Source organism: Zootoca vivipara, chromosome 1 (assembly GCF_965207765.1).
Source record: "Zootoca vivipara chromosome 1, rZooViv2.hap1.1, whole genome shotgun sequence".
NCBI lineage: Eukaryota > Metazoa > Chordata > Lepidosauria > Squamata > Lacertidae > Zootoca > Zootoca vivipara.
In genome coordinates, this window is record NC_142582.1 from 53,112,755 (window position 1) to 53,140,497 (window position 27,743).

Sequence of the window (27,743 nt, forward strand, 5' to 3'; positions counted from 1 at the left end):
ACGACCCACCCGCACGCGGACCCACAGCTCCCCCGATCTACCGATTTGGGGGGCGAGAAGGGGCACTTGGCCCTCCTCCCCTTAAGCTCCTTTCCCCAGGGCCCTCCGACGCCACCTCCTTATCCGCGCGGTCCGTTCCCTTCGCACGCCTCCCCCCGCACGCATCTTTCTCCCCCCCCCCCAGCCACCCCCCCAGGAGGATCTCCTGCCAGCCCCACCTCGGGATGTGGGCGAAAATGCACAGCCCTCCCCGCTCGCGGGGGCTTCTGCGTAGACTCCCTTACCAGGCTCGGCGATCTACGGCCCGACATAGGCGCAGCAGATCTTCGCACTGTGCATATTCATGACGTTCAAATCAAGGCCAGGCTCGCCCCGCCCACTTCGATGCATATTCATGACGCATGCAAATACAGAGCCACCCACCCCCACGTGTCACATTCCCGAGACTTGCAGGGACTCAAACGAGGCTGGCCTTGCAAGGAAGCTTCGGCTTACACATTTTATGAGAACCTCGCTGCCTCCGCCTTTTTAAGGGGAAAAAAGAGGTTTACGAGCACGGCCAACGGGCGGGGCTTTGGAGAAATCCCACGCCACTCTCCAGCCCGCAGCCCCCTCACCGGCATGTGAAATATTTCTCCATTGTTAATTCCCCCCACCCTTGCAACCCATCCCGGACTCACAAGGAGCTTGAAGTCATGTGGTTTTATGTACACACAATAAACAATTGCTTTTCATTCTTGTTGTTGGTTCCCTTTGTTTTGGGTTTGGCTGAGGATCAAAACTTTAAAGGAGTCCCTGCTGGCGCGGGATCCGCACCTCCCTTAACTTTTCTCCCGCTTTTCCCACGTGTTGCAAGTGATTGGCTAATTAACAGCACTACTCCGGTCACAAAGAGTCGGACACGACTAAACAAACAACTCCGAAGTCGAGCCGAGCCTCTCGACCCCTGTGCTGCAATGTACTCCGAAACTGAAGCTCCACCCCGAGGGAAGCTTTGCAGAGAAGGGCTGAGCAGCTCGGCTATTGCGTTACGCATAAAACGATCAGCAGTATCATCACGCCTTCCTGCTAGGGAAATACTGCTAGATCAGATTATGGCAAGCAGATTACGGAACTCCCTCCTGCAAAAGGTGCAGTCCGGCCTCTCTCTCGTTGGATCAAGGTGGCACTTTTTCTTCCTTTCTTTTTTATTCCACCTCGTTTTAAGGCTGCAATCCTACACTTAACCCCCGTGGAAGTAAGTGCGGGCTTTCTTCTGACTAGACATAGATAGGACTGAGCTGCTAGCGATGTATTTTTAAACTGACCCATTTAGAATCCTGGAACTGTAGAGTTGTAAGGAATTTCGTTTAGTTCAACCCCCTGCAATGCAGGTAAAGGTTAAAGGTAAAGGGACCCCTGACCATTAGGTCCAGTTGTAACCGACTCTGGGGTTGCAGCGCTCATCTCGCTCTATTGGCCGAGGGAGCCAGCGTACAGCTTCCAGGTCATGTGGCCAGCATGACAAAGCCGCTTCTGGCGAACCAGAGCAGCGCATGGAAACACCATGTTATAAAATTGTTATAAAATCATATTGGGGGGGGGGGTTTGCAGGACACCATTATTAATGAACAGAGAGGGGTGACAGAATTTGACAGCTGCAATACCCAGAATCCTGTTCAATGCCATCTTCCCTGTCTCCCCACCCCTCCAGCTAGGACTCGACCCTGCCTGAAGGAAGGCTTAAGGATCTGCATATGCACAACAGTTAGCATAAACTCACACATTTCCCCTCTCCACCTCCCCTCCGCCCAGAACAAAACAATGTTTCCAGAAGAAGGGGGGGGGGGGAAACCGCCCAAATCCAAAGTTAAACTTTTCTACTCAAGTTAATAATACAGCCTATTATATGTTCTCTTACCATGAAATCTCTATCCGCTGCCTCTGTATTAGAATTGCTGTTTTATATCTTAGAACTGTATATGTCAGGACTGCTACCTTTTAATTAGAAATCCCTGCATTAGGTATGTTTTCCAGGTATATTTTCTGTATGAACCCTGTATGATCCCAACCCACCTGAACCTTGCCCTACTACCACCCTATACCCATTCAAGGACACACGGACAATAGAGGGATTAGCTGGAACAACTTTATTCAAATAAATTGCCATCCTCAACGTAGCCCACCCTTCCATGGCCTGGAGGAAAACACTGCCGGGCGGACTTCCACCCCATGGAAATCGCCAGGAACTGCCCCACCTCTGCACCCATCTCGACTGATTGCCCTTCCTGCCAAACAACAGGGAGCACCATCAACGACAGGAGAAGAGAGATTGACATCTCTCCATCTGAAAGGAAAAGTCATCTCCGCACCCAGCTAATCCGATCCCCCACCCGTCGCCCTTGTCTCCCCCTCCCTCCCAGTCCAGAGATTTCCACGCAGGGACAGGAGGGCATAAAAAGGGACTTTACCATTTCCCAGGGGGCCTTCCTTTTTTCCAGAGGCAGGGACCCTACAGCTGTAGCTTTGCATTCTGCAATAAAGGGATCAGTTTGTTTTTCCTGACAGCATCGTGTGGTCTCTGTCATTTTCCCGGCGGAGCTGAACTTAGTGCAAATTTTGGAGCTTCCGACCCGCGTCTGTCCTTCTTAAAAGGCAACGCATTTTGGGGTACATTTTTCATAACACACCATTTACCTTCCCACCAGAGCAGTACCTATTTATCTACTTGCACTTTGACGTGCTTTCGAACTGCTAGGTTGGCAGGAGCTGGGACCAAGCAATGGGAGCTCACACAGTCTCAGGCATTCGAACCACCGACATTCTGATCGGCAAGCCCTAGGCTCTGTGGTTTAAACCACAACGCCACCCGCAACTGTTGTAAAAATTTGCGGAGCTACACGGTCCTAGGAATAAGTAGATCCTTGACCCAGGTAGAGTCCAGGTATCCTGGCAGGCAGACGAATTTAAGCGTCTCCTGCCCATCAAATAACAGAGACCAAACCAGGACGTACGAAGCAAGGCACTTTTATTTTCGCTGTTGCAACAGGGTCCTTCCTCTCACGCAGGAGAACAAGGAAGGAACCCCAAACAAAGGTGTCCTGCCCTTAAAAAGAAATTTGAAATTGGTTTCAGCCCACCCCCCAGAAGCATCATCCATATGTCACAGAAGGGGTGTAGCCCAAGACCGCCCTCCCTAGATTCATCATAGGTACATCATGAAAGGGGAGGTCTGGTGGCAGTAATCTGAGCAGTCTGGACCCTGCCCCCTGCCCCCAAAACCTAATCAACAAAAAAGAGAGATATTTACATTTCCCTGTTTCCCAGCCAAGTTAATCACACCCTTTTGTCTGGCACTCAGGTATCAGGATGCCAGGGATTATCACTTTAATTCCTGAGACAATGAGAAGGTTCCCCCCCACCCCCCTTCTTCCTTGCAGAGGAACACCTGGTCAGAGAGAGAGAGTCAAAATGGTGTCAGTCAGGCCTGTCTTCCTGTGCTGCTTCAGACATGTTTCTGTACATTCATGTACATGTTTTATGAACAATTATTATATATATATATATGACCTTAAAATTCTTATAACACGTCCCTTCTGCAGCTAAAGTCCTGACAGATGGCCACCCAACCTCTGTTTAGCAAACTTCAATTAAGGATAGTCCATCCATCTCTTCCCAAGATAGTGTGTTCTCCTTACCACCAGAAAGATCTTGTTTAAGTGGAATCTCCTTCCTTTTAATCTGGATCCATTGACTCACATGCTACCCTCTGGAGCAGCAAAAACAAGCTAGCTGCACCTTCCACGTGACAGCCAGTCAGATCTTTGAAGGTGGCTATCATATCGCCTCTCAGTCTTCTCCAGGCTAAACATACCCAACTCCCTCAACCATTTCTCATAAAGCTTGGTTTACAGATCCTTGATAACCTTGGTCGCCTCCTCTGCACACATTCCAGCTTGTCAACATCCTTCCTAATTTGTGGTGCCCAGAACTGGACACAGTACCCCAGGTGTGGTCTGACCAAGACAGAATAGAGTGGGACTATTACTTCCTTTGAACAGTGGACACTATACTTCTGTTGATACAGCCTAGGTTTTTTTGCTGCTGCATCACACCATTCACTCATGTTAAGCTTGTGGTCTTTCTTTATGTTTAGCTTGTTGTTTGTGGCCCAGGGATTTGTAAGGTACTTAAATGACTGGGGCACAGAATGGTGGCACACATTTGTATATGTTTGTGCATGCAAATTTGGGGTGATTTTAAGAGGTGATGGTGGAGGACCTCTGGCTCTTGGTCCCCAGGTTTACTGTGAGTTAATGAGGGACCAACAAGATTTTATAGGCCTAGTATACTGTAAAGTACTCTGCAAAATAAGATGGAAAGTTGCTGTGGTCTCCCCAGCACTGCACTTTGCAGTGGGTCCAACTACCCTGAAAGCAATGTTTAAAAGTTTCGGGTTTTTTAAGAGGAGCAGGAGATCTAGGGCCCTGAGCCACGGCCACCCTACCTCCGTTTTGCTCCTCTAATGCTGCTGCTTTAATATTTTCCAGATTCCCACTCTGAAGGAGCCTGAGAGGGTGATATCAATGAAAAGGACATTTGCAGTTGTGGCTCCCCACCTGTAAAATGCTCTCCCTAGCAAGGTTCACCTGGCACCTTCTCAGACATCTTTTTGGCACCAACTAAAGACTTACCTGTGAATTGTAGGTGTTTTCTGGATTTAGCAATGTTTGTACGAATTTGTTAATGACATAGTAATGTCTTTATGTTTGTTCTTAACTGTGCCATAAGTCATAGAATCATAGAGTTGGAAGAGACCACAAGGGCCATCCAGTCCAACCCCCTGCCAAGCAGGAAACACCATCAAAGCATTCCTGACATATGGCCGTCAAGCCTCCGCTTAGAGACCTCCAAAGAAGGAGACTCCACCACACTCCTTGGCAGCAAATTCCACTGTCGAACAGCTCTTACTGTCAGGAAGTTCTCCCTAATGTTTAGGTGGAATCTTCTTTCTTGTAGTTTGAATCCATTGCTCCGTGTCCACTTCTCTGGAGCAGCAGAAAACAACCTTTCTCCCTCCTCTATATGACATCCTTCTATATATTTTAAAAAGGCTATCATATCACCCCTTAACCTTTTTTCCAGGCTAAACATACCCAGCTCCGTAAGCCGTTCCTCATAAGGCATTGTTTCCAGGCCTTTGACCATTTTGGTTGCCCTCTTCTGGACACGTTCCAGCTTTTCAGTATCCTTCTTGAACTGTGGTGCCCAGAACTGGACACAGTACTCAGGTGAGGTCTGACCAGAGCAGAATACAGTGTTACTATTACTTCCCTTGATCTAGATGCTATACTCCTATTGATACAGCCCAGAATTGCATTGGCTTTTTTAGCTGCTGCATCACACTGTTGACTCGTGTCCAGTTTGTAGTCTACCAAGACTCCTAGATCCTTTTCACATGTACTGCTCTCAAGCCAGGTGTCACCCAAAGACCTTTATGTAACAAGCATGTTAACAAGTATAATAAAAAATATTATTTATCTCATTATTTTATGGTAGTTTTGTATTAAAACTAGAGGCCACTTTACAGACTTTCTGTGCAGAAATTTTCTAAAATAAATCAATGAATTCATGGCAAGGGTGCATTTAGGATACTGTTTACAGTTGTAATTATTCCATCTGCAAAAGTAGAGCCTGTAGCTGGAAAAAGCAAAGCAAAGGGTAATACAGATGATAACAGGGGGCAAGTGGCTGCTGTGGTGCCTTCCCTAGGAGGAAAGGGTAAATGGGTGTTTTTTTGTTTAGAAACAAGAAAAGGGGCAGGACCGAGATCTATCTGAAACAATGAAGCTTGGCTTGTAGAAAGTGGGTAGAAATATTCAATTTCCTTTTTTTTCTGGGGTAGCTCAGTTGGCAGGACATGAAATTCTTAATCTCTGGGTTGTGGGTTCAAGCCATACATTGGGCAGAAGATTCCTGCATTGCAGGGGGTTGGACTAAATGACCCTCGTGGTCCCTTCCAACTCTACAATTCTGTGATTTTATTTATTTACATCTATTTATTTATAACATAACAAAGTACAATGACATGAAGTAAAAAGAGATCTACATCCAAACATATAGGAACAAATTTCCATACCAAAGTCAAACATAATAAATATCACAATATTCCTCTCTGGAACTTGGGGCCACTCAAAAGCACAGCCACAGAGTCAGGAAAGCAAAATAATACTTCGTCCCAGAATGCATAATTAATTTTATGGCAGTTGCTACCGCAGGATGTAGTGATAGCCAAAACCTTAGATGGCTTTAAAGGGGGATCCGATAAATCTGTGGGTAGATTCGTTAATTAGTAGGCACAACAGTTAAATGGCACCTCTATGCTCATAAGCAGTATACTTTTGAAGGTTAAGTAGTACGGGACAGACAGCAGGGATTGGCTATTACTTTCAGGGTCTGCTTGTGGGCTTTTCAGAAGCATGTGGCTGGCCAGTGCATCAAACAGCCTGCTAGAACCTGCGTACCCTTGGCTCTGATACAGCAGAGCTCTTAGGAAATCAGACACACTATAGCAGGCATCCCCAAACTTCGGCCCTCCAGATGTTTTGGCCTACAACTCCCATGATCCCTAGCTAACAGGACCAGTGGTCAGGGATGATGGGAACTGTAGTCCAAAACATCTGGCGGGCCAAAGTTTGGGGATGCCTGCACTACAGAGACATGTCTTTATTACTAGTTCATTATATTTCATGGGTCAGCCCAAGCAGGATGGTGGGGTGAGTGTTTCTTTTTTAGTAGATCACACAGTTTAGGAAACTTAAGCACACATGCAGCCCTAACACCCCCAACTTACTGACGTGTTGACAGTGCCACAGTATGGCCCCAGATGAGGAAAAAGGACCAAACCCTTTATTGTCAGTCTCAAAAGACATAAAAGTTATCATTGGGCTCAGTTACAAACATGAACCCTAGGTGGCCAGCATGATGCTATCCAAATGTTGGTGGTCTACAACTCTTCCCTTGGAGGCCATCCATCAGAGTTATCAAGGCAGATAACCCTGGTCTGGACCCAGATTGGAATGGGTCTATATCATTGGTTCCCAATTGGTGGTTTGCGGACCCCCCGGGGGGTGGGTTGCACGTAATGCACTCAGGAGGTCCGTAGCACCATTCTCATAATAAAAACTACCATAGAGATATCAAACATTTCCAAAAGTAAGGAATCCATGGCTTGGCATTTGAAAAACGGAGTCCACAGCTAATTGGGAATCACTGGTCTAAACAATCAGTTTCCTCCAGGAATGGCTGCAGCTGTGTCCCTTCCAAGGTACATTGCCCTAAAGGGAGTACTGTAAATGTAACAGAGGAGTAATTACCGGTAAATACTGTTGCATGCTACCCTAATCTTTGAGCAGCGCAAGATTCCAGGGGTTCCAGGCACTTGTGCTGAGTTTGTGTTCCCTTTTGGAAGGAGGCACAGCAGAGACTGTGGTGTCCTTATGATATGTGGTTTATTTACACATGCATACAACCTGAGTGCATTAACACTCCAAAGCATCCTCCTGCTTCTTCCATAGCCGCAGCCTTGGATTCCAGCAGACATCAAGCCTGGAGCTCTCGCCCTCTCTTCCCTCTTCCTCTCTCTGCTTTCCCGGCCTCACGCTTTTGCTTTCTTGGGCGTAAGCTTTAAAATTATTATTTTGGCCACTAGATGGGGACTTAAGACCGGTAATAGTCACACTCAACTAGAATATTAAGGTATTAGCAATTAGGAATCCTCAGCACTCTTGCTGGCTGGGTCTTTTAGTTATTTATTCTCTCACACTCCCACAGCATGGAAAGTTAATGAGGAACAGAAAGGATATATTTTTGAGCCATATACAGGTCTGAAAAACTTAAAATAGGTCTTTCCCTTAAAATAGTTAGAGATTCTAGACCATTCACAGTCATTGCTGCAAATGTGGAAAGATGCTGAGGTGAAGAGAGAGAGAGAGATACATAGATAGATGACAGCGAGAAAGGTAGAGGATCTTCTGTCACCCAAGTTTTGATCTTAAACGGAGTATTTGAATTCTCTCTTTTGGAAGCAGGCACAGCTGTATTCTAAATCAGCAGTCAATTCTCTCATGCTCAGAGTGCATTAAAGCTACCTCAGCTCTAGATAACCATCAATCATCTAATTTGAATTCAGAACTAATCAATTTACATGCCCCTTCAGAAACAGGCCCACATTATTAACACTGAAATGGGTATCCCATTGTTTATTGACGATACCGAGTAGACCTAGAAGTGAAGCATTATCTATCCTGTGCATCCTCTTTCCCCCAAGGTTTTGGGTTTATGAATGCTTCTTGGGGATGAATAAAGACTGAGAGACTCTCACAAAAAAACAGACAAATCCCCAGAACAGCTGTGTGGTGGCCAAAGCAGCACCCCAAAAATTGTGTCATGAAGAAGTTTAGATTTGATATCCCACTTTATCACTACCCGAAGGAGTCTCAAAGCGGCTAACATTCTCCTTTCCCTTCCTCCCCCACATCAAACACTCTGTAAGGTGAGTGGGGCTGAGAGACTTCAAAGAAGTGTGACTAGCCCAAGGTCACCCAGCAGCTGCATGTGGAGGAGCGGAGACACGAACCTGGTTCACCAGATTACGAGTCTACCACGCTTAACCACTACACCACACTGGCTCGTGAGCTTCTATACACAACAATCTACTTCATCCATAATCTATCCATCCATCCCCCCCCCCATCTTTTATTCTTGGGCTACAAATCTTATACAACTTTGCTAGGACAGTAATTCCATTGAAAACCATGACTTATTTGCAAGTACAGGACTACAGGACTGGATTACTGCCTTGCAAATATTGCCATGGTATATTGTCCACTATAACCTCAGCTCAGGAATTTGTCTACAACTGTCTCTAGCTATATCATTCAACCTCCCTTCCCACATATATACCACCTCCCTAAAATCTCTAATTCCTATTTGCTTGGGAAGTATTAGAAATACTGGAACCCTATCCTTTATTTCATCTGGTCAATGCCTAAGTAGCCAACACTCACAAAGGCAAGCCAAACTAGTTAATTCCTTCCATGGAAGCTGCTGTCCAGCAAAAACACAGAAAACAGGAAGACCATCGGATAAAAGGGCTGCTAGGACCACAGAATAGGAGGCTGGCCATTTGCTTGCCAACCTCAGCTGTTCAGTCAAAAGAGCAGCATGAGGTAAGGTACTACAGTTGCAGGGTAGCCTACAGGTAGATGAAACCGGCCCCCCATTTATTCTTGGCAGCCTATGCACATTTCCAGTAAATGACTTACGTAAGCTTGGCCAAAGCAAACACAAGGACCTCAGGAATTTTACATTTTGTGTTGCTTCCAAGTGTGCAAATAGGAATTTGCTGCTGGCTTTAATTGCAAACTTACTTACAGACCCTTTGGAACACTCCTGCGCTCAATTCCTAGCACAAGCAGGAGATAGATTCTTTCGTACCAGGTCTCAGTAAAACAATTCAGTGCTTATTCAATTATCTCAAAGCAGAAAATGCTGTCTGACTCACAGGTGATTGCAAGACAGCTCTCAAAAAGGTTCCCACAGCCATTTTAATGGATGGCAGAGGACCGGTAATCCACACTAATTGGATCATGGTTCAGTCCCCTAGCTCAAATTAGCTGTCCTTTCAGGAAAAAGAACTTCAGGCTGCTTTAACAGTAATGGAGCTAGATAGAAAATCCACCTTGCTACTAATTGCCACCTAGCAGTTAAATTTGCAAAAGCTGGTGGGGTCGAGGGAACTAGAGTAGTGAAGTGGGAAAGGGACAGGAAATCATAAGTAAAAGCTCGACTTTTTAGTGAGAAGGGGGCAAGAGCTATTCCATATTTACAGAGTTTGGGAAGGATTGAAATCACATAGTCCTCCGAGTGAACAAACCGGTGAAAAGGATAGGTTGAAAGCTTAACTAGATGTGACTGTGGCAGGTGTGTTACGCTTGATATGGCATTCTCCTTAATCATGTACAGGCCAGGGGACTATTTGAAAAGCAAAAGAAGCATGTGCATGAGGGGAGCTGGAAATCCTCGTTCCCCACTAGACCGTGGTTTACCCTGTCTGTAGCTAATCTTTCTTCACCGCTACCCCTCCCAAAAAGTGCTTTCATGCAGCCAAGATAACTTCCAATGTCAGAGAAAAGCAATCACATAGAGAAGCCAGAATAGGTTGAGTGATTGGGTGCAGGAGCATTCTGCAGACCTTACCCACGTATACCTTTTGGGGTTAAAATCAGACACATTTCTTAGGCAAAACTGGGAAGGGGGCGGGATTCTTTGGTTAAATACATTGAACTGCTACCCTAGTAAGGCCTGTTTTTACTCCCTGTGGATTATGATGGTTTTAAGTATACATAACTACAGAATGATGTCTGAATTGGTCAGAACCTCAGGATGAGCACATGAATATAATATTTACTAAATGTTATGAGGAAAATTTAAAAACACAGCTCCCATCATATAAAAAACCTATGGTACGTGCGCACATTTGGTATTGTGTGTGCAGTTCTGGGAACCTCAATACAAAGGGTGCCCTACAGCTGTTGAAAGAAAAAAAGATGACTAAAATGATCATGGGGAGCCCACCTACCGTACCTTACAAAGAAAGTGTTAATCATTTGGGGATTTTAGCTTTGTTTTGGTGGGAAGTGTTGAGGCGGGGCAAGATTGGCACATAAGGTTATGAGAAGTACTGGGTAAGGAATTTTGAAAGGTTGCCCATTCTAAAAAAACAAGAGTTCACAGTTCTTCATTGGAAAGGATATATAGCTGGTTTTAAGATAAATAAAAGTAATCAAAAGAATGCATATTTAAAATATGAAACCTACTGCCAGGGGATACAGTGATGGCCAACAGCATGAATGGCTTTCTAAAGAGAAATACAAATGTTAGCCAAAGCAGCAACTCTCATGACTAATAACAATACAGGATGCAAAAGATTAAACATGATGGATTTGATCATCATGCCCTCCTTTTATGTTTCCCAAAGGGCTCCCACTCTGTCTAGGGGGCACAATACCCCTTTGTTTTGGCCCAGCACGCCGGTTATACTCAAAAGAGGATGATGACTTCCATGGGTTGAGCCATTAGGTCAAATTCAATTTTAATTAGCCCCTTCTCATTTTAATACTGCTCCTGAATTCCCAGAGAGCCACTTGCCGAGCAACATCCCTGCCAAGGAAACAGCCATTGGCAATCTATCCAAGGCCAGCTCAAGTACACCTCTATTCCTTCTGTCTCCATACTGGTTGATATAAGATGATCCAATAGAGGAGAAGGGGGAAAGGAAGCTGCCTGTAAGCGTCTTTCGTCTTTAAGGAAAAGCAAAGCACAGAAGCTCTCACATTTCTTTAAAGAGTGCCAGCAGTTATCCATCGGGACCAGATGCTGTCCCAAGTGTTAATGTTGGCAAAGTTCAAGGATGCTGTTATTGCTGATGGAATCTCGGGCACTGCCAGGTTTCATCTCTATTGACTGCTTGCCTGCATTAGCCACGTCCCATCAGCGCGCAATGGCCCTTTAAACACAATTAGTGCAGCTGCTAATGGAAGGTACTACAGTTGGCCCAAGGCATAAGATGCAGCTCCTGTACAAAACTCTACATAAAGATCACTGGTGCAGGTTGCGCACATGTGCACAGATCTTTCTCTGCTGCTGAAGAATTGGTTTGATTTGATTTGACATACACCTCCGTGCTGGAAGATGCTTTTCATTTGTCCAGGCTGTTGCAGCGTGGGGTGTCACACAAGAACAAGTCTCGTCCAAATTCACTTGGTTTTTATTAAATCGGTTAGCCACGATAAACAAAAATGCAAAGAGAACCTTAAAAAAGAAAAACCAAAAGACATCAACTGAATCTGACCAAGGAAGCAACACAGTGCCCCCATCTTCCAGCTGTATGCCACATACCCACTGAGCCATCTAACAGGACACAATGCATCTATGGCAACATGAAGGCAGAAAAGGGGCGGGGGTGATGGCCTTTCTCTGTCCTCTCTCTTTTAGCACAATCCATTCTCTCTGGACGGGACAACTGGCCCTGACTACAACTTGCAATACTGGGAGGGGGAACAACTGAAGCATTGTAATGGTATCAGGTCTCCATCCATCCTGCCTGGAACAAAGTCCTCTCGGCCTCACCTCCACAAATAGAACAACCACAACACCTGTAAAAAGGGTGGGGAACCAGGGTGTTTGTGTGGGTGTTTCTTGCTAATCTGAACCAGATGCAGATTCTGCTGAGCTGGGTGGGGTGCTGGCGATCTCCTCCTCATCAGAATCCTAGAAAAGAAAGAGGCATGGGTATTGTTAAGAGCAGGGGAAAGATTCAAGATTAGCTGCATGCCTTAGAGTTTAAGCTAACAGAATCAGCTCCAGAAAGGGGAGCTGCTGGGTACCACTGGGACCAGATCAATTAAGCTTCAGCTCAACAGCCAACTGCAGTAAAAGCATACAGTAAATGGAGCAAACAGGATGTTTAAGCTGCATGAAGATGGGGAAATCCAGAAAAGCCTGCAATGTGCTTTTATTTACTATGCTAGAAACACAGGACTGTGTACAATGTAATGGGAATGGATATGGTTCAGCAAGTGGCAGTAAACGGACAGGAAAACGTGGAGAAACCAGGAAAAAATAGAATTTATATGATGTATCATTAAAGTCAATATTGTTCTCCAGCTTGAGCACTTATACATAACTGGCTTGGTATTCTTAAAAATAGCAAATTTCTAGTCTTCATGGTTGCAGAGCATAGTAAAGCAAAGGCTTAGAAACCAAGGGAGCTTTAAGCAGGTCTTTGCAGTGGTGTGCCTTTTACCAACACCAGACGTCCAGTGTTCTTCCAATGGCTCTCCACCTATCATCCCTGCCTCAATATCTTTCCTGATGCCTTTTCCTCCTGACACTGTCCTATAAGACTACGGACCACGAAAAATGTTCTTAGCTCTCAAATACAAATTCCATAAATACTTATTTGGCAAATTAAAACACATGAAGCAATGCAATGTCTCGTGTGTGCAGACTAATGAAAGTAGGAAGATTATGGATTGCCATGTTCACGGTTAGAGGCACTCTTCCATTTCTAGTGGCCACAAAAGGACCATGCTATAACTTGTGATGAAAACACCATTGGGGGAATTGGTTGCACTTCTGTAGCAAGAACTGGCAATAGGATTCTGACCTGAATAGAGCATGTTTTCCTTCCCCTCCTCCCGAGCTCACTGGCAGTGGCACTGCATTGCCACCACAGAATGCATTGCCACTCACCTCCTTCTTGTCCTCGCCTGAGGAGCTATCATCACTGGAGACAAACTCCTTGCTCTTGAAACTCTCTCCAAGTTGTTTGGAAGGGCTCTTGCTCACAGATGATTTTGCAGATGCAGGTGCCTTCTTCTCCGGCTTGCCTTTCCCTGGCTTCTCTGGCGTTTTCTTCTTCTTGGGTTTTTCCCTGTTCATTTTGAAGAAAGAGATAGCGCGCTGTAATGGCAGAATTGGCAGAATCCCTTTGGGGCAACAGAAGCACTATGGAGAAATGAGGAAGGGAGTCTGTTTTCTTGTTTGTGGGGGAGGGACGCAGCTACTCACTTCTTGGAGCTGTCTGACTTCCCTCCTTCATTGTAGTCCTTCATCGCCTTCTCGTAGTCCCTCTTGGCATCTTCAGCTTTGCGATCCCATTCCTTCATCCAAAAAGAGGACATTTTACTCACTACTCATGTAACCCACAAAAAGAACAACTCATGCACCATTTCTGCTAATGCCAGGAGCGTGTGTATCCCATGCAATAGAAACTGAAATCCAAAAACTCAAGGAATGCAGAGTCCCGAGGTTTTATTTTAAGCCCATTGTTCTTTTCCTTATGCCTGTGGGTCAAGGCCCAAATGGATTCAACTGAGGTTCAAAAACCCAGAGCTGGATTTAGTGACCAAGTGGAAACGCATGATCATCAGGCTAAAACAGGATTTAACTGTCTCGGGACATTAGGGAATTCCTGCTGGATCAGACCAGGAGTCAATTTGGTTTAACAACCATTTCTCACAGTGGCCAGCCAAGTAGAAACACAGGAAGTTGTCTTATACAAAGGCAGAACATTAGTGCATCTATCTCAATACTGTCTACACCCAGGGCTGGCTCTAGGGGTAGTCTGGGTGGTGGTGTGGCACCAGGGCGCCAGCCTGGTAGGGGGGCGCCGCATGGCGGAGTCGTGCGGCGCCGGAGCGATCTCCGCACCACGGCGCCCGACATGCTTGAGACAGCCCTGTCTACACCAACTGGCAGCAACTCTCCAGGGTTTGAGGCAGAAATCCTTTCCAATCCCAGTCTGGCATGGCAGGAATTGAACCTCTGACCTTCTACGTGGAAAGCATGTGGTCCACCACTGAACTACCACCCTTCCAAGACACTTCAGAGAAACCTCCACAAAGCAACAACCCTCTCCCACTGTTTGCCCCCCAGCAAATGGCATTCAGGTGAACAAATCATAAACCCCTATTCTGCCTTTCTTCCACCCTCCTTAGCCTTCATTTTAAACTAGACAACTCCCAAAAGTTACTGGCACACTTCCACACCCATAAAATGCTATCATTATCAACTCATCACCCACCTCTTTCTTCTCTTTGGACATTCCTTTCCAGAGTTCTCCGGCCTTCTTGGACACATCAGTGACACTCATGCCAGGACACTCTGCCCTGATCTTGTCACGGTTAGCATTGAGCCAGAGCATGTAAGCAGACAAAGGTCTCTTTGGGGCATTGGGGTCTTTCCCTTTCTTACTCTGTGGGAAAAGGGAGGGTGAGAAGAGAGAAAAAGCACAACACTTCACCTCCTAGTAAAGGGAAGCCCTGCCTATTCCACAGATTCCGGGAAAAATCCCTTTCTGTCTACCAACGCCACCTCCATAAAGACCTCTAACTTGACTTTTGACTGTAGCCAACTGCCCTTCCAGCAATCTGCAGCTCTGCAAATTGCAACAGACAGTTTTTGCTCCAAATCCTCTTCTACTGGATGAGGAAACATTGGCCCCTTTCCCCCTTATATTCCCAAGACTAGTTTTCATATTCACTGTACCACTAATAAGCATGGACCAACTTGGCCCCCAGTGCCATCCCTCAATTTCGAAGTCCATCCCCCCACAGCTCTCCCCTATGTGAACAGATTCACAGGGAAAAGGCCTGTTAACCTCTCCATGTAAGAAGAGATTTCGGCAGTGCACTCTCCTTAGGTACCCTCAATAGCTTTACTAAAGTCAATTCATGTTTGAATGTGTTCAAGCGTTTTAAAACAGTTCTTCCAGTCTCAGCTAACACAGGCACAAGTTAACACTGCTGGTCCCGATTCAGTTCAAAATACGGTCCCTTGTCAATATATCAACTGCTGATTTGTCTGCTTGCTAGGTGTTTGGGCACCGCTGAGTTCGAGGAGCAGGTTCCCCTCTGTTTGGATGCCCTTTGGAATCAAGATGACAGAGTGCACCTTCCAAAACTGCACTGATTTGTTTGGTTTCTTAGGAACTCCCAAGAAATGCCCAGTGCAAGGCTGCTGATTTGTGACTGTGCACTTGTTTGTTTTCTCACAGGCACTTCCAGCTCTGACAGGAAGCACTCAAAGAAAGCCAGGAAGAGAGCGGCCTTGAATTCAATGATCTCCACATCCTGGTTGCTCTCACCTCAGATGGCTTCTTGCGAGGCTTGCGTTCTTTGACGATTTTGGCTTTTTTGGCAGGTTTCTTCTTCTCGTCACTGTCTCCTTCGTTGCTAGACGAACTGGCTGAGGCATTACTGTCAAACCTGTCACAAGGAAAAGACACCCACAGAAACAGGTGGGTTCACAGCTTCCTAAACCCACAAACGAGGGCACACACTCAAGCTTGAGCAACAATGTCCTCATCCTAACTTTTTTTGTGCTTAACTCTCATGTGTCAGTTACACTACATTAGTGTGGTGTAGTGGACTAGAAATCCCCACTCAGCCTAGCCTACCTAACAGAGTTGCTGTGGGAGTTAAATAAGGAGGGGGAGAACCATATTAAACACCATCTCCAGCTCCTTACAGAAAAACTGGGAAATAAATGCAGCAAATAAATTTGTACGTCCCAAGAATGACTGTATGCCGCAGGATCATTAAAGTCAGTAACAAATATCATAAACACATAGGTCTATACAGTATAGCCCTATTAGAATAAACAACTTATAAAATTTACAAACACTGGAAGCCCTACCATGACTGCTAAAAATTGTTAGACATACAATATAGAACTTCAATAAGCCCCTGCATAGACTTGTCAGAAAATATTCTGGCAAGAGCGCACAAAGCAGCAGGTATAAATTGACTGTTAACCATTGCGTGCAAACATCAAAAACAATTGCCTTTTATACTCTTCATCTGCCTAACCTGCCCCAATGTTCATACTTCAAAGACCAACGAGACAAGCCTTTTAAGTAAGCTGATGTTCTTAAAGCATTTGAAATAGAATGGGTCCATTGTCATGACTGCCCACCCTGAAAGATGCTCTCCAGCAGATTAAGTGAAAGCACGCCCAGATTACTAGCTCCCAACGTTTTCTTGAATATTCAACCCTGTGTACAATTTTAGACTGATGAAAGGACAGCATATTTCACAGATGAAGATAAAAAGCACAAGACTGTCAAAGTGAGTCGCAAAGTGTTGCCTTAAATTTAGGACTCAAGATTTCCCCATTCATTTTGATAACCAGTGGTTGCACCCAGTAATGCTGCTATGCGAGTGGAACCGGCCTCCACTAATGCAGTGGGACTTCCCCTCCCCCTTGCAGCTCTGACTGCACACCATCACCATTGCTCAAGAGGTTTTGGAGACCATCCTGAGCAGATCTGGGTGGGTTGACAGGAGACAGAGAAAAGGAAGCACGCCACCTCTGCAAAAGTGGAAACCTGCTCATGCAGCATGAACTACAACCTCCATTTCCTACTCCCCAAATGGATCCTCACAACATTATAACAATCTGTTCTTCTTCCCATTTCACCCTACTATTGTCATCACTCCAATACACTCCGAAACTTTCTTCTGTTGGAAGTCTTCTAATCATCTTATTTGCCTGCTTCCATACAGTCATATTGAAAACCCGCAGAGACCTGGTCACAGTTCCAGATGTTATTGCACCCTTCAATGTTATACTGGTCCCTTCCAAGCACACAGCTTCCCCCAGTATTTATTAAAATATTAAGATCATGCCTTTTGATTCCTAACAGAGCCCTCAATTCAGCATTCAACAACACAATCTCCAGCAGGCTGAAGCATTTTACTTACTCTTCTGCCACATCCTCTTCCTCCTCTACAGGATTGAATGATTCATCTGGAAAAAGAAAATCCCACAATGATGAGAACGAAATGTAAGGCATGAAAAGGCAAACAGGAATGGATTTGGCCACAAACCAAAGACAGAATAGGCCAATCTCTGTATCTCCAGGCTGCAGAAAAGCTATTTGTTCATTTACTTATTTCATAACATTTAAATACCTAACAAAGGAAATGCATAAAATAAGCCTTTTTGCAGACATTGTATCAATTATGCTATTGAATCCAAAAGTTGCCATGTCCGTGTTATTGAAAGGAAAGAACTAAGAAATTATGCTAGTGTCTGGATTAAAAATCAGCAAATCCTAATCAGAAATAATGTAAATGGACATTTCTCCATCTGACCAATCAATCATTCAAAAACAGATAGGTTTTTAAATCTGCTATAAGGTAGTAAAATATTTGGGAGCCCGGGTAACAAAAAATCTGTCAGCTGTAAAGAAAGCAAACTTTACACCATTACTTTTACAAGTATGATGGGATCGTAGATCTTGGGAAAACTTACATTTAGCATGGTCAGGATGCATAACCATCTTTACAGCAGCTATCCTTCTGAAATTTTTGTTTTTCTTTCAAGTGCTGCCAAATATGATTATACCCAAACATATATGATTATACCCAAATATGATTATACCCAATTTATAATTTGGCAGTGTTCATACACCAAGGGGGAAAGTGCAACTAGGCTCCAGAACAATGTGTGGAAGTGTTCATAGCAGCAGATTTGGAATCCCACACCTCCAAACTTCTAACAATGCCTTTCAACTAAAACATTTGATGTCACTGATGAACAGTCAAAAGAGCAAACCATGGGCAGATATAGAAATAAGCTTGACATACAACAAAACAAGTGAAATGTCTCCTGCACTAGCAGTATTTGGCTTATGATCCCACCCACTCAAAATTACCCTAATGTTGATCTCTTAGCCTTTCTATTGACAGCTGCCTGTATGGAGATAGTCAGATGCTGGAAAACTGGTGTTGGGCTTAACAAGTGTATCAATAGCATTGGCTGAGAAACTGACACGTCAGGTCGGAGCGGCAAAGGGCAGACACAATCCACATTCCTTTTATAATGTATGGCAAATGCTTCTTGAATACATAAATTGTTGAGACCGTGGCAGAAATCCACCGAACATTCATGGGAAAATGTGGCATGATCTTTTAGTGTAATCAAACACAACTTTATTATATAACATGAAAAAAGTTTGAAATATTATAAGTTATTTGTTGTTTACTGTTGTAACAATGGTTTTCTCAAAATGTATCTTCTGTGCCAGGAAAAATAAATATAAACATATTTTTTAAAAGATATATACTGCTCAATTATTTAAAAAACAAAACCCTGAATTTTTTCAAAAAATGGCTTACCCGTCTCCTCCCCGGAGTCTTCACTGCTGTCATTTGCATGCTCCTCGCGAATCTTGCCCTCCTCCTTCATACGCTCCAAGTAAGCATCATGTGAGTCCTCATCCGAACCAGCATAATCATCATAGGGCACACTCTTCATGCCCTAGAAACATAAACAAAGCATTCCATGGAAGCTTCCCAACTCCAGTATTTGAGAAGACAGTCTCTCTCAACACTTTCCACACCTGAAGCATGCAGATTCTAAAACCACAACTCCCAGCATGCTATTGCACACATACTGTATAGAAAAGGCTTCTGTTTTAAACACCCACACACAGAGCAGATTCCTCAAGAACTGAATGCATGCTGTCTCCTGGGTCTGCTAGAACACACCTTCTCTCCTCAGAGGAAGGGAAGAACCATGCTAGTAAGGTGGATTAGGTGGAAGCCACTTCTTGAGCAGAGCAGGCTGCTGCCCCTTGCCTGTGGTTCATGCAAGGTTATACTATGGTGATTAGGAATGTTCACCACAGCCATGCAGAGGAGACCTGAACCAAGAGGAGGAGGAAGAGGAGGGGACAATCGCACAGACCTTTTTCTTCTACAAGGAGAGAACAGAAATTGAGAAGGGAGAAAGCTCCGGAGAGACAGAGAACCCCCCACCCTTCCCCAGTAGATCAGGACCAGGACCAGACAGTAGTTGCCTTTCCCTGTCCTCTCTCTTGCCCACCCTCTTGTAACAGGTACCTCCTTCAGTCCTCGGTTCTTGATGTTCAACTTCTTGGTATTCACAAAGTCAAATAGTTTGCCATATTCTTCTCTGCAAGGAAGAGAAGCCATAGATGCAATCATCTCGCACAAAACTAATACTCACTTGCCTGTGACAAAACTTCACAGAACAGCAGTGAATCAGTTGCTGCCAGGGAAAATAAATCCTATATTGTGAGGGCGAGGGGGGGAACTGGAGAATGAAATATTGTGTTTTTAGGACCTACCTTAGTTTTATGGTTTTAAATTGTTTTGAATATTGTTTTTAATGCTGCAACCTGCCCTGGGACCTTAAGAGTGAAAGGCAGGTAACAAATTAATAAATAATAATATATGCATGATGCAGCTATTAAAATGAAAACATCTGAAAATTATAGGTCACACATATGCAAGCAGCATTCTTTCAGAATGGGAAGGGCTCAAGGGCAGTGGCAATTCTGCCCCTTTCCACCACAATGGAAAATATTATACAGCTAAAGAGGTGGCTGAGATCAAAAGCTGGTGAGTACACTTGTGTCTCTATGGTTCTGCTACGTTCCATTCACTCACCTCTCTATGCTGCTGAAAGTGTATTGCATTCCCTGCTTGGTTTCTATTTCGAAGTCGAAGGAGCGTGTGGTTGTGGTCCCACGGGCGAAGTTCACAAAAGAAATCTCGTCAAAGCGAACGTGAACGGGTGGCTTGTGCACGTAGATGAAGCCTCGCTCTAAAGGGTACAGGAGGCCTGAACTAGCCTTATAGGAGCAAGTGATGCACTGTGCCCCAGAATGCCTGTAACAAGGAAATAAGAGCCATCCTCAGTTTTGGCCAGGCATCCCCAAACTGCGGCCCTCCAGATGTTTTGGCCTACAACTCCCATGATCCCCAGCTAACAGGACCAGTGGTTGGGGAAGATGGGAATTGTAGTCCAAAACATCTGGAGGGCCGAAGTTTGGGGATGCCTGGTTTTGGCCATACCCTTCTCATTCACGCCCTGGTCAAACAATGACAGCCAATGAATGGTTTGTGATTCCTCTAGCCCAGCATGGAGGCATTTCTCACCCCTGGAAGTTGCCAGGCACGGTGATCTTCCGGTTGACAAGAGCTTTCATGACACGGCTGACCATCTCGTACAGGGAGCCAGACATATTCTTGGTGAGCCGACCCTCAAAGCGCTTCTCTACCTCATCCCTGTTAGAAAGAGAGAGAGAGAGAGAGAGAGAGAGAGAGAGAGAGAGAGAGAGAGAGAATAGAAGTTAAGAAAGTGCCAGACTCAAGGGGCTGTTGAAAGATGTTTGAAATACTACGTGTGCATGCTTATGTATGTACAGTTGACTCACAACTTATGCACATTTGACTTGAGGGATCACAGCTTTATGCTGAAAAAGCACAGTCAGCAATTCCACCTGCCATTGCATTCACTCTGGGAGAGCATTCTGAGGTCCAGGGACAGTCTGCAGGGGCCTTGGGAAAGTGCAGTAAATGCTGCACTGTGCCTTTTATGGTTTTTAACAGTCCCTGAACATAGCCCCTACATAAGCTGAGAGTCATCTGTGTGTGGGTGTGCACGGGCATATATGCACACATGGGGGTGTGGGTTGAGAAAGGTAATAATACGGAGGAGGTGGAGACTAGAACTGGCAGTCTTAAAGTTAGAATGTTGCGCTGGAATCCCAATCTGAAACTATAAGGTCTCCTTGTGCAAGCCAGTCTCTTTCTCTCTCTCTCTCCATATATACACACACAGAACAAGTTTGACAGAAATGGAAATGCAAGAGACTCCAAAGATTGCGACACCAATTAATTGCAGCAGTCTGCGCAACTGGGACAAAAAAGCACTTGGGCATGATGGGTAGAGTCAAGCTTAGAAAGCATCTAGGGGAATCAGACACAGATACACTGTAAGGAATACAATATTGTGAATGGTACGCACTCATTCATGTTGAGGGTCAAGGAGATGTCCTCATCCTTTGAGAAGAGTAGGATAAGAAAGTGGTAACGTGTTTGGCCTTGCTTTATAGGAGGATCTAAGCTGATCTGGAAGGAAGCAGAGATAATCTTCACCTTCAGCAGGAGCCCTGATCCAAAAGCACCATTCCCATGCAGCCTAACCCACCCACACCACGCTGGTATCACATGCATCTCCCTTTCATAAGGGACAACCTACCCATTCTAAAGCCCTTTCCCCCTGAGTTAAGTCAGCGACAGAAATCCAATTTCCATCTTAGACAGCAGCAATCTCTACAGACTCAACCAGGAGAATAAGAGTTTGCACTTCTTTTCGGGGATCTTCAGGATCTGACTGCTGCATCAAACTGAGTATAGTTCTCACACCCTTTCAGAAATGTTAAGAGACATATAGTCTTTTTTATTAACAAAGAAACAAACCATGCAGAATGTCACTATATGTGGCCTTCTCCAAAATAGCATGGTCTAGCTTTAGATATGACCACTCCCCTAGAACTGCAGGTGCTCACAGGTAAGCAGACAAGGGCCAAACCTCCCCAGGCTGTATATGCAGTTGCTCTGCTTGCAATAACATGTCAGACAATGGCAATGCTGTGCCAGACTGGACATGCAAGCTCTGACTTCCTTCTGCCTTAAAGGCCAATGGCCTTCTAAGCAACAAATAACTTGGACGGATGTGCAGTCTGGAATGGCAGGTGCCACAAGACCACCTTGCTGTTTTCTAAGAAAAAATTATGTGCTTTATCTCCATCTGATAGGAAGAGAGGAATGTGCAACTATGCAATGCTGAGGGAATAGCTCTTGCATCTCTATCCACACCTGCTGCAGTTAGAAGGAATGAGAGAGCCCTAAGGCCCGACACCTTGACACAGTGCTAAAACAACAGGCCAGCTCTCCTTATGCCCGGAACGCTTGCAGGGAGGGAACCAAGGCAGAGCAGAAGAATAGGAAGGGGCAGGATACATAACAATCCCTGAAATATTATCTGAGATACTGACTGTGTACTGAGTAGAAAGACACCTTGATTCTTCTCCCCAGAGTGCAACATAAAATTGATAATTTGCTTTGTTTCTGGTTTTTGAATTAGTAACTTAAGTAACTTTGTAACTTTATTTCATAAAAGTTATACATCATTTGATTGTAAAATACCTCCAAGTGGTTTACAAAAAGATAAAACAAGAAAATCAAGAAAAAAACCACAACCATATTTTTAAAAAACTTAAAATACTAACTTTCAATGCACCAGGATAGGTTTGTGTAAGCAAGAATGTTTTTAGCAGGTGCCAAAAAAAGAAGGTTCCTGATTGATCTCAATAGGCAGGAAGTTCAGAAGTGCAGGTGCTGCCACACTAAACAATCAAGTTCTTACAAATCTGGAACAGGTATTATGTGGCACCCGCAATAGTGCCAATTCCACCGATCAAAGCAGTTGAGTGAGTGCATGTGGGAGTAAAGAAATCTCTTATGTTAACTGGTCCCAAGTTGTCAAGGGATGAAAGTACCTGGCCTCTCTCGTAAAGCACAAAGGGGAGAAGGAAGAGAGCCTATGAATGGAGCCTACTGCATCCATTCATAGTAACCATCATTCTTACTCCTGACAAGCAACCCCCTCCCCCCAATTCCACTGCTACTCACCACAAAGAACATCTGGCGTTGGTCTTTATGGGGGAGCAGAAAAAGCCGCAGAACAGTGGTGTAGGGGATCTTGTAGTCAAACGTCTTGCCATGGAGGTGCAGGAAGGTAGGGTAGATGCGGATGTCATATCGACCACGAGGCGTCAAGCACTGCAGCTCTCGGAAGATGCAGATGGCATCTCCGGTGGCCTGGATGACGTCTGCCTTGGATAATACATTCTGGGCAAATGCCTGCAGGAAAGATTGGAATGAAGTTTTTGTCAACTAATGCTCTCTCTCCCACCCCACCATCATCTCTGCTCAGTTCTCACTCACCTCCACGGGATCCACGCCATCCTCCTGAGTGGGTGGCACGTAGAAGCGCACCTCCATAAGTGACACCTCAGTGTCATCATTCTGGTGGAACTCCAACGTCACTTCATTCTTGCCAGTTGTACACTGGGAGACATTACTGAGTGGGATCTCAAAAACTGGCTGCTCACCAATGTCAAAAGAGAGGAGCTGCCCTGCAAAAGACCAACAAGGTATCTTCCAAGAGAAAATAATAATACATTCTCAGTCACTCTCCCACCCAAAGTAAAACAAAAACAACCTTCTCCATTCTTTTCTCTTAGTTCTGTCTTCGAGACACAGTGTTCCAATTTCCCTTGGGGTCGGGGTACCACCCACCACACTCAAACGTACCTCCAAACTTCACTGTCCCCCAGTTCCAACCCTTCACACACAAGTCTTTTTCAGCAAGGTCTAAGTGAAAGTGGGTCTTGAAGAAATCTGAGAGTTTGTCAAACTCCTAAGGAAGGAAAACACATAATCAGGGAACAGTCAGTTAATGCACCAGTAAGGCAGTGGTATACAGAGTAGCCTTTTGCTGCGAGTAGCTTTCTGCACCTTGGAAATTAAAATAAGCTACATATCACAGGCTAGAGCAAAATAATGCCAATACTGTACTAACAAGTATTTTTTATATAAGCTAAGGGTTAAGAATTGCATGCTACAAGAGATGCATGGAACTAGAAATCCCACTGTAGAACCGGCATCTCCTTTATAACAGCCTGCAACTAAGGCAACCCACAACCATAAGGCAAGAGAGAAAAGGCACATTTGCAAGACCAAACTGGATATGCAAACTGGTGGAATTTCAGGCAAAAATAAACACCCAATGGCAGACCTGCTGAGGGCTGTACTGTATCATGCTCAGAAGCAAACGCATTCCAAAAAGAACCTTACCGTCTCTCTGAACCCATCATACTTGTAGACGTGACCGTTCTTTGTCAGGAGTTTGAGACCATGTCCCAATGCCACTCGTCGCCAGATGCCCTCTGCCAACTCTGATGCCTGGATATTGTCCACTTTTCCTGTTTTACTGTTCTTGAAAATCACACCTTGACGGTTCAGCCGCAGGCGGCCATCATTCTGACCCACAAGAGACAGAAGGTTAGCAGGTGCTTTAGCACTGTGGCCTCTCAAAAGCTTGATAGGCTCTTCTCCTAAAACAGCTCCATTCATTCCTCAAACTGCCACCAAATTCCCCTTTTAAAATACTATTTAGAACAAGTTGGACAAGACATATGATGTGGTGTTTATGGCAACTATCTGACAACTACAAGAATTCCTTCCGCTATAATTCTTTTCTCCCCAAACATTTGGAATGGGACTTAAACCACTCAGTAAAGCAGCAGTGGGGAACTTCCAACCCACAGACCTAATTAGGTTACCAGGCCTCCCCATTTGGCCTGCAAGCCACACCCACCTGTCTTACACCTGATGTGCTATATGCTTTCAGGGATAGAAAAGATAAAAATGTGGCTGGCCCAAAGAGGGGCTTGCAGTGTGCTTTCTAAGCACTTTGCTAAGTGATGTGCCTTGGCCCAGTTTGATTTCTAACCATTTGGCAAACACCAGTGACTTGATGTTGCTGTGATGTCAAGTGACTGACAGGTGGGTAGCCTCCCCATCTGTCAAACTTTGCTTTGGCAGTGGGAGGAATATAGATCCAACCTAGTGGCCAGATCTAGTTTCCTGCTTCTACAGTAAAGTGTCCAGACATCTATTTTCTTAAAAAAGAAAATATTTACAGCACAAACCTAACCATATTTGCTAAGAAGTAAAGCCCTGTTTATTTATTTAAGTACATGTTACTTCCTTAGAAGTCAGCCTTAGAACCTTGCTTCATATTCAGTTTTAAATTAAGCAGAGATTTGTGGCTAGGAATCACATTTATATAGATTTATAGACTCTAGCTCAGCAGCATTTGTTAGTCTTTCAGTTTGCCACAAGAGTCTTTGTTGTTTTGCATCCAGAAATAATCCCAAGTGATATACAACCAGCCTGCCAAGCAATCCCCCCAGTGGCATTAACAATGCTGAATAATAAAAAGGCTTTAAGGCACGTTTCATACCCAGCTTAAGTCTCAGGATGCATTTTAGTGAGTAAAGCATTTGCAACCCAAAAAAGTTATTTCTCCACAATTCTTGGGAGTCCAAAGCAAAAATGTGGGCTTCATCACTCTTGAAACATTTGTTCACCGTCCTAAATGATGTATTCTCATAGGCCCTACTGTTGCACGGCTAACCTCACTGAACCCTTAAGGGACAGAGCAATATTATTTCTTACTCCCTTTTAAAAGATGGCACACCAGAACACCACAGATCATACAACAAACTTGTGCCAAAGCACTAGGTTTCTAAAGTGGCAAGGTGGCATCCCATCCAACAGGTCAACCTTCCTCCAAACATACTGCTTGTTCCTCACATATGTTACTTTCCTCCTTTCAGGCTACCACCACCACCCCATTAACTCACCATCGATCCCTTCACCTCCTGGTATATTTCATTGAATTCCAATGTATCCGCCATGTTGACAGCACCTCCACCCCCCTCACCCCACTATGGCAGGGGCTGAGGCCACACCAGCAAACCGTGCAGAGCTGTTCTTAGGGGAAAGTTTTGCAAATGGAACCAGGCAGGGAGAAGACAAGATGCCTTAGTCCTTCCTGGAACGTGGGATCTTCTCCATCTAGTTCTAACAGAAGCAAAGGGAACACGAAGACACAGAGGACTAGAAAACACTTGGTGGGTGTGGGGCGGGAACAACCTGGGGAGAAAGCAGAAAATGTTTGTTTATACATGGGAGACGGGAAGAAGACGACTTCTAGCCTTGTTATTCACCCAACTCGGCTAAAAACAACCCCTGCCTCACAATGCCTACTAAGAAGTACACACACCAAACCCCGCACCCAGGAGCCCCCAACCCACAAGATGTTCAGTGCCGCCACAGCGCAACACGCACGTTGTCTATTTGCGGGAGCCAAAACTCGCCTACTTACGGAGCAGCAACAGCGCACACCAGCCGTCTACTCCTGCTGCTGCTCCTGCTACTACTACCTCAGTTTCTCATACCAACCGCGCTTAAACTGAAGACAATTGCCCCCCCTCCCTCGCTTTGAATCCCCCCCCTCACCAGACGCACTTTCCCGCCTGCGCAACACGAGTCACATCCTCTCCCCTCCTCTCTGGAAAGCTCACCTCACTTCCTCCTTCCGGGGCCGTTGGCTTTCGATCGCACAGTCGCTTAGTGCTCTCTTGCCTCTCCGGTTTGAAAAAGAAAGAAAATGGAAGAAGAAGGCACGACTCTCTACAGAGGCCGTGGGACGCCGCTCTATCGCGCAGCGCCTCTATGGTGGGACTTCTCGGGAGAGCGTGCAGGAAACGCGCTCCGTTGTAGACCGGAAGTGCTCTCGGGGGAATCTTGTTGGAGGAGACGCTTGCCTTTTCAGCCTGGAGTTGTTGTCGTTTAGTTGTTTAGTCGTGTCCGACTCTTCGTGACCCCATGGACCAGAGCACGCCAGGCACTCCTGTCTTCCACTGCCTCCCGCAGTTTGGTCAGACTCATGTTGGTGGCTTCGAGAACACTATCCAACCATCTCGTCCTCTGTCATCCCTTTCTCCTTGTGCCCTCATCAGGGTATTTTCCAGGGAGTCTTCTCTCCGCATGAGGTGGCCAAAGTATTGGAGCCTCAGCTTCACGATCTGTCCTTCCAGTGAGCACTCAGGGCTGATTTCCTTCAGAATGGATAGGTTTGATCTTCTTGCAGTCCATGGGACTCTCAAGAGTCTCCTCCAGCACCATAATTCAAAAGCATCAATTCTTCGGCGATCAGCCTTCTTTATGGTCCAGCTCTCACTTCCATACATCACTACTGGGAAAACCATAGCTTTAACTATACGGACCTTTGTCGGCAAGGTGATGTCTTTGCTTTTTAAGATGCTGTCTAGGTTTGTCATTGCTTTTCTCCCAAGAAGCAGGCGTCTTTTAATTTCGTGACTGCATTATTTATTCTGTTAGCACCAGGTTGGGCACTGCTTTCCTTTTTGGGTGAAGACAGGGGCAAAGTAGGCACCTCTCTCTGATCCCAGTAAGAGTTATTTGCTTCAAAAGTTTTTGCTGTTCCAAAGTTCACAGCAAGTCCTGAGTCCAGCAGCTTCTAAAGTCCTTACAGCTCTTCACAAAGTGCTCCACTTCCACAATTCTAATCCGTCTCTGCTGCTTAGATCTCCCACACTTTTCTGGCCAGCACTGAATACTATAGCTTTTGCTCTTTATCCACACAGTACTGTACCTACAAATTCCTCCCAGCAACAAAGATAAGACAGTCACCAAACAGTTGCATTGTGGGAATGACTCAGC

The 27,743-nt window shown here is 45.2% G+C and overlaps 2 protein-coding genes and 1 long non-coding RNA gene across 12 annotated transcripts in view; 1 reads left to right on the forward strand and 2 right to left on the reverse strand.

The window, feature by feature from the left end:
• The window catches only part of CNOT12 (CCR4-NOT transcription complex subunit 12), a 32,181-nt gene extending 31,747 nt beyond the window's left edge, over positions 1 to 434 (reverse strand). For 3 of the 7 annotated variants that reach the window (XM_035125084.3, XM_035125077.3, XM_035125068.3), the window contains exon 1: positions 219 to 358. In XM_035125084.3, the coding sequence (XP_034980975.2) occupies positions 219 to 311 (93 nt within the window). In that variant the 5' untranslated portion in view covers positions 312 to 358. Of the gene's footprint in view, positions 1 to 218 lie in introns of all 7 variants that reach the window. The other 4 variants (XM_088664055.1, XM_035125094.3, XM_088664062.1 and 1 more) reach the window with 2 other exon arrangements.
• Positions 435 to 11,793: 11,359 nt separating this feature from the next.
• Positions 11,794 to 27,690, reverse strand: SSRP1 (structure specific recognition protein 1). 4 transcript variants are annotated; one of them, XM_035125055.3, is made up of 17 exons: positions 26,582 to 27,690; positions 25,859 to 26,150; positions 24,285 to 24,470; positions 23,742 to 23,847; positions 23,373 to 23,563; positions 23,058 to 23,288; positions 21,388 to 21,491; positions 20,517 to 20,645; positions 20,025 to 20,246; positions 19,455 to 19,527; positions 18,729 to 18,870; positions 17,310 to 17,355; positions 15,692 to 15,812; positions 14,630 to 14,800; positions 13,615 to 13,706; positions 13,297 to 13,477; positions 11,794 to 12,312 (listed from the first exon to the last, which is right to left on the reverse strand). In XM_035125055.3, the coding sequence occupies exons 2-17, from the start codon at positions 25,910 to 25,912 to the stop codon at positions 12,244 to 12,246; spliced, it is 2,118 nt and encodes a 705-aa protein (XP_034980946.1). In that variant the 5' UTR covers positions 25,913 to 26,150; positions 26,582 to 27,690; the 3' UTR covers positions 11,794 to 12,243. The 4 variants fall into 4 exon arrangements, with proteins under 4 accessions (XP_034980946.1, XP_060133417.1, XP_060133419.1 ...); XM_060277434.2 differs by having other exon boundaries at positions 26,517 to 26,607; XM_060277436.2 differs by having other exon boundaries at positions 26,526 to 26,594.
• On the forward strand, positions 15,715 to 18,671 carry LOC148687567 (uncharacterized). Its single transcript, XR_015948539.1, has 2 exons — positions 15,715 to 15,844; positions 17,252 to 18,671. It is a non-coding gene; the product is annotated as an uncharacterized LOC148687567 (long non-coding RNA).
• Positions 27,691 to 27,743: the final 53 nt, after the last annotated feature.

Excerpts from the sequence above, each read along its gene's own strand:
- SSRP1 (XM_035125055.3), bottom strand. The coding sequence starts at position 25,912 with ATGGCGGATACATTGGAATTCAATGAAATATACCAGGAGGTGAAGGGA. Across the intron at positions 20,646-21,387 it reads TTGACCCTCAACATGAATGA|GGATGAGGTAGAGAAGCGCT; the intron begins GTGCGTACCATT and ends TCTTTCTAACAG. Across the intron at positions 17,356-18,728 it reads AGACTCCGGGGAGGAGACGG|ATGAATCATTCAATCCTGTA; the intron begins GTAAGCCATTTT and ends TTCTTTTTCCAG.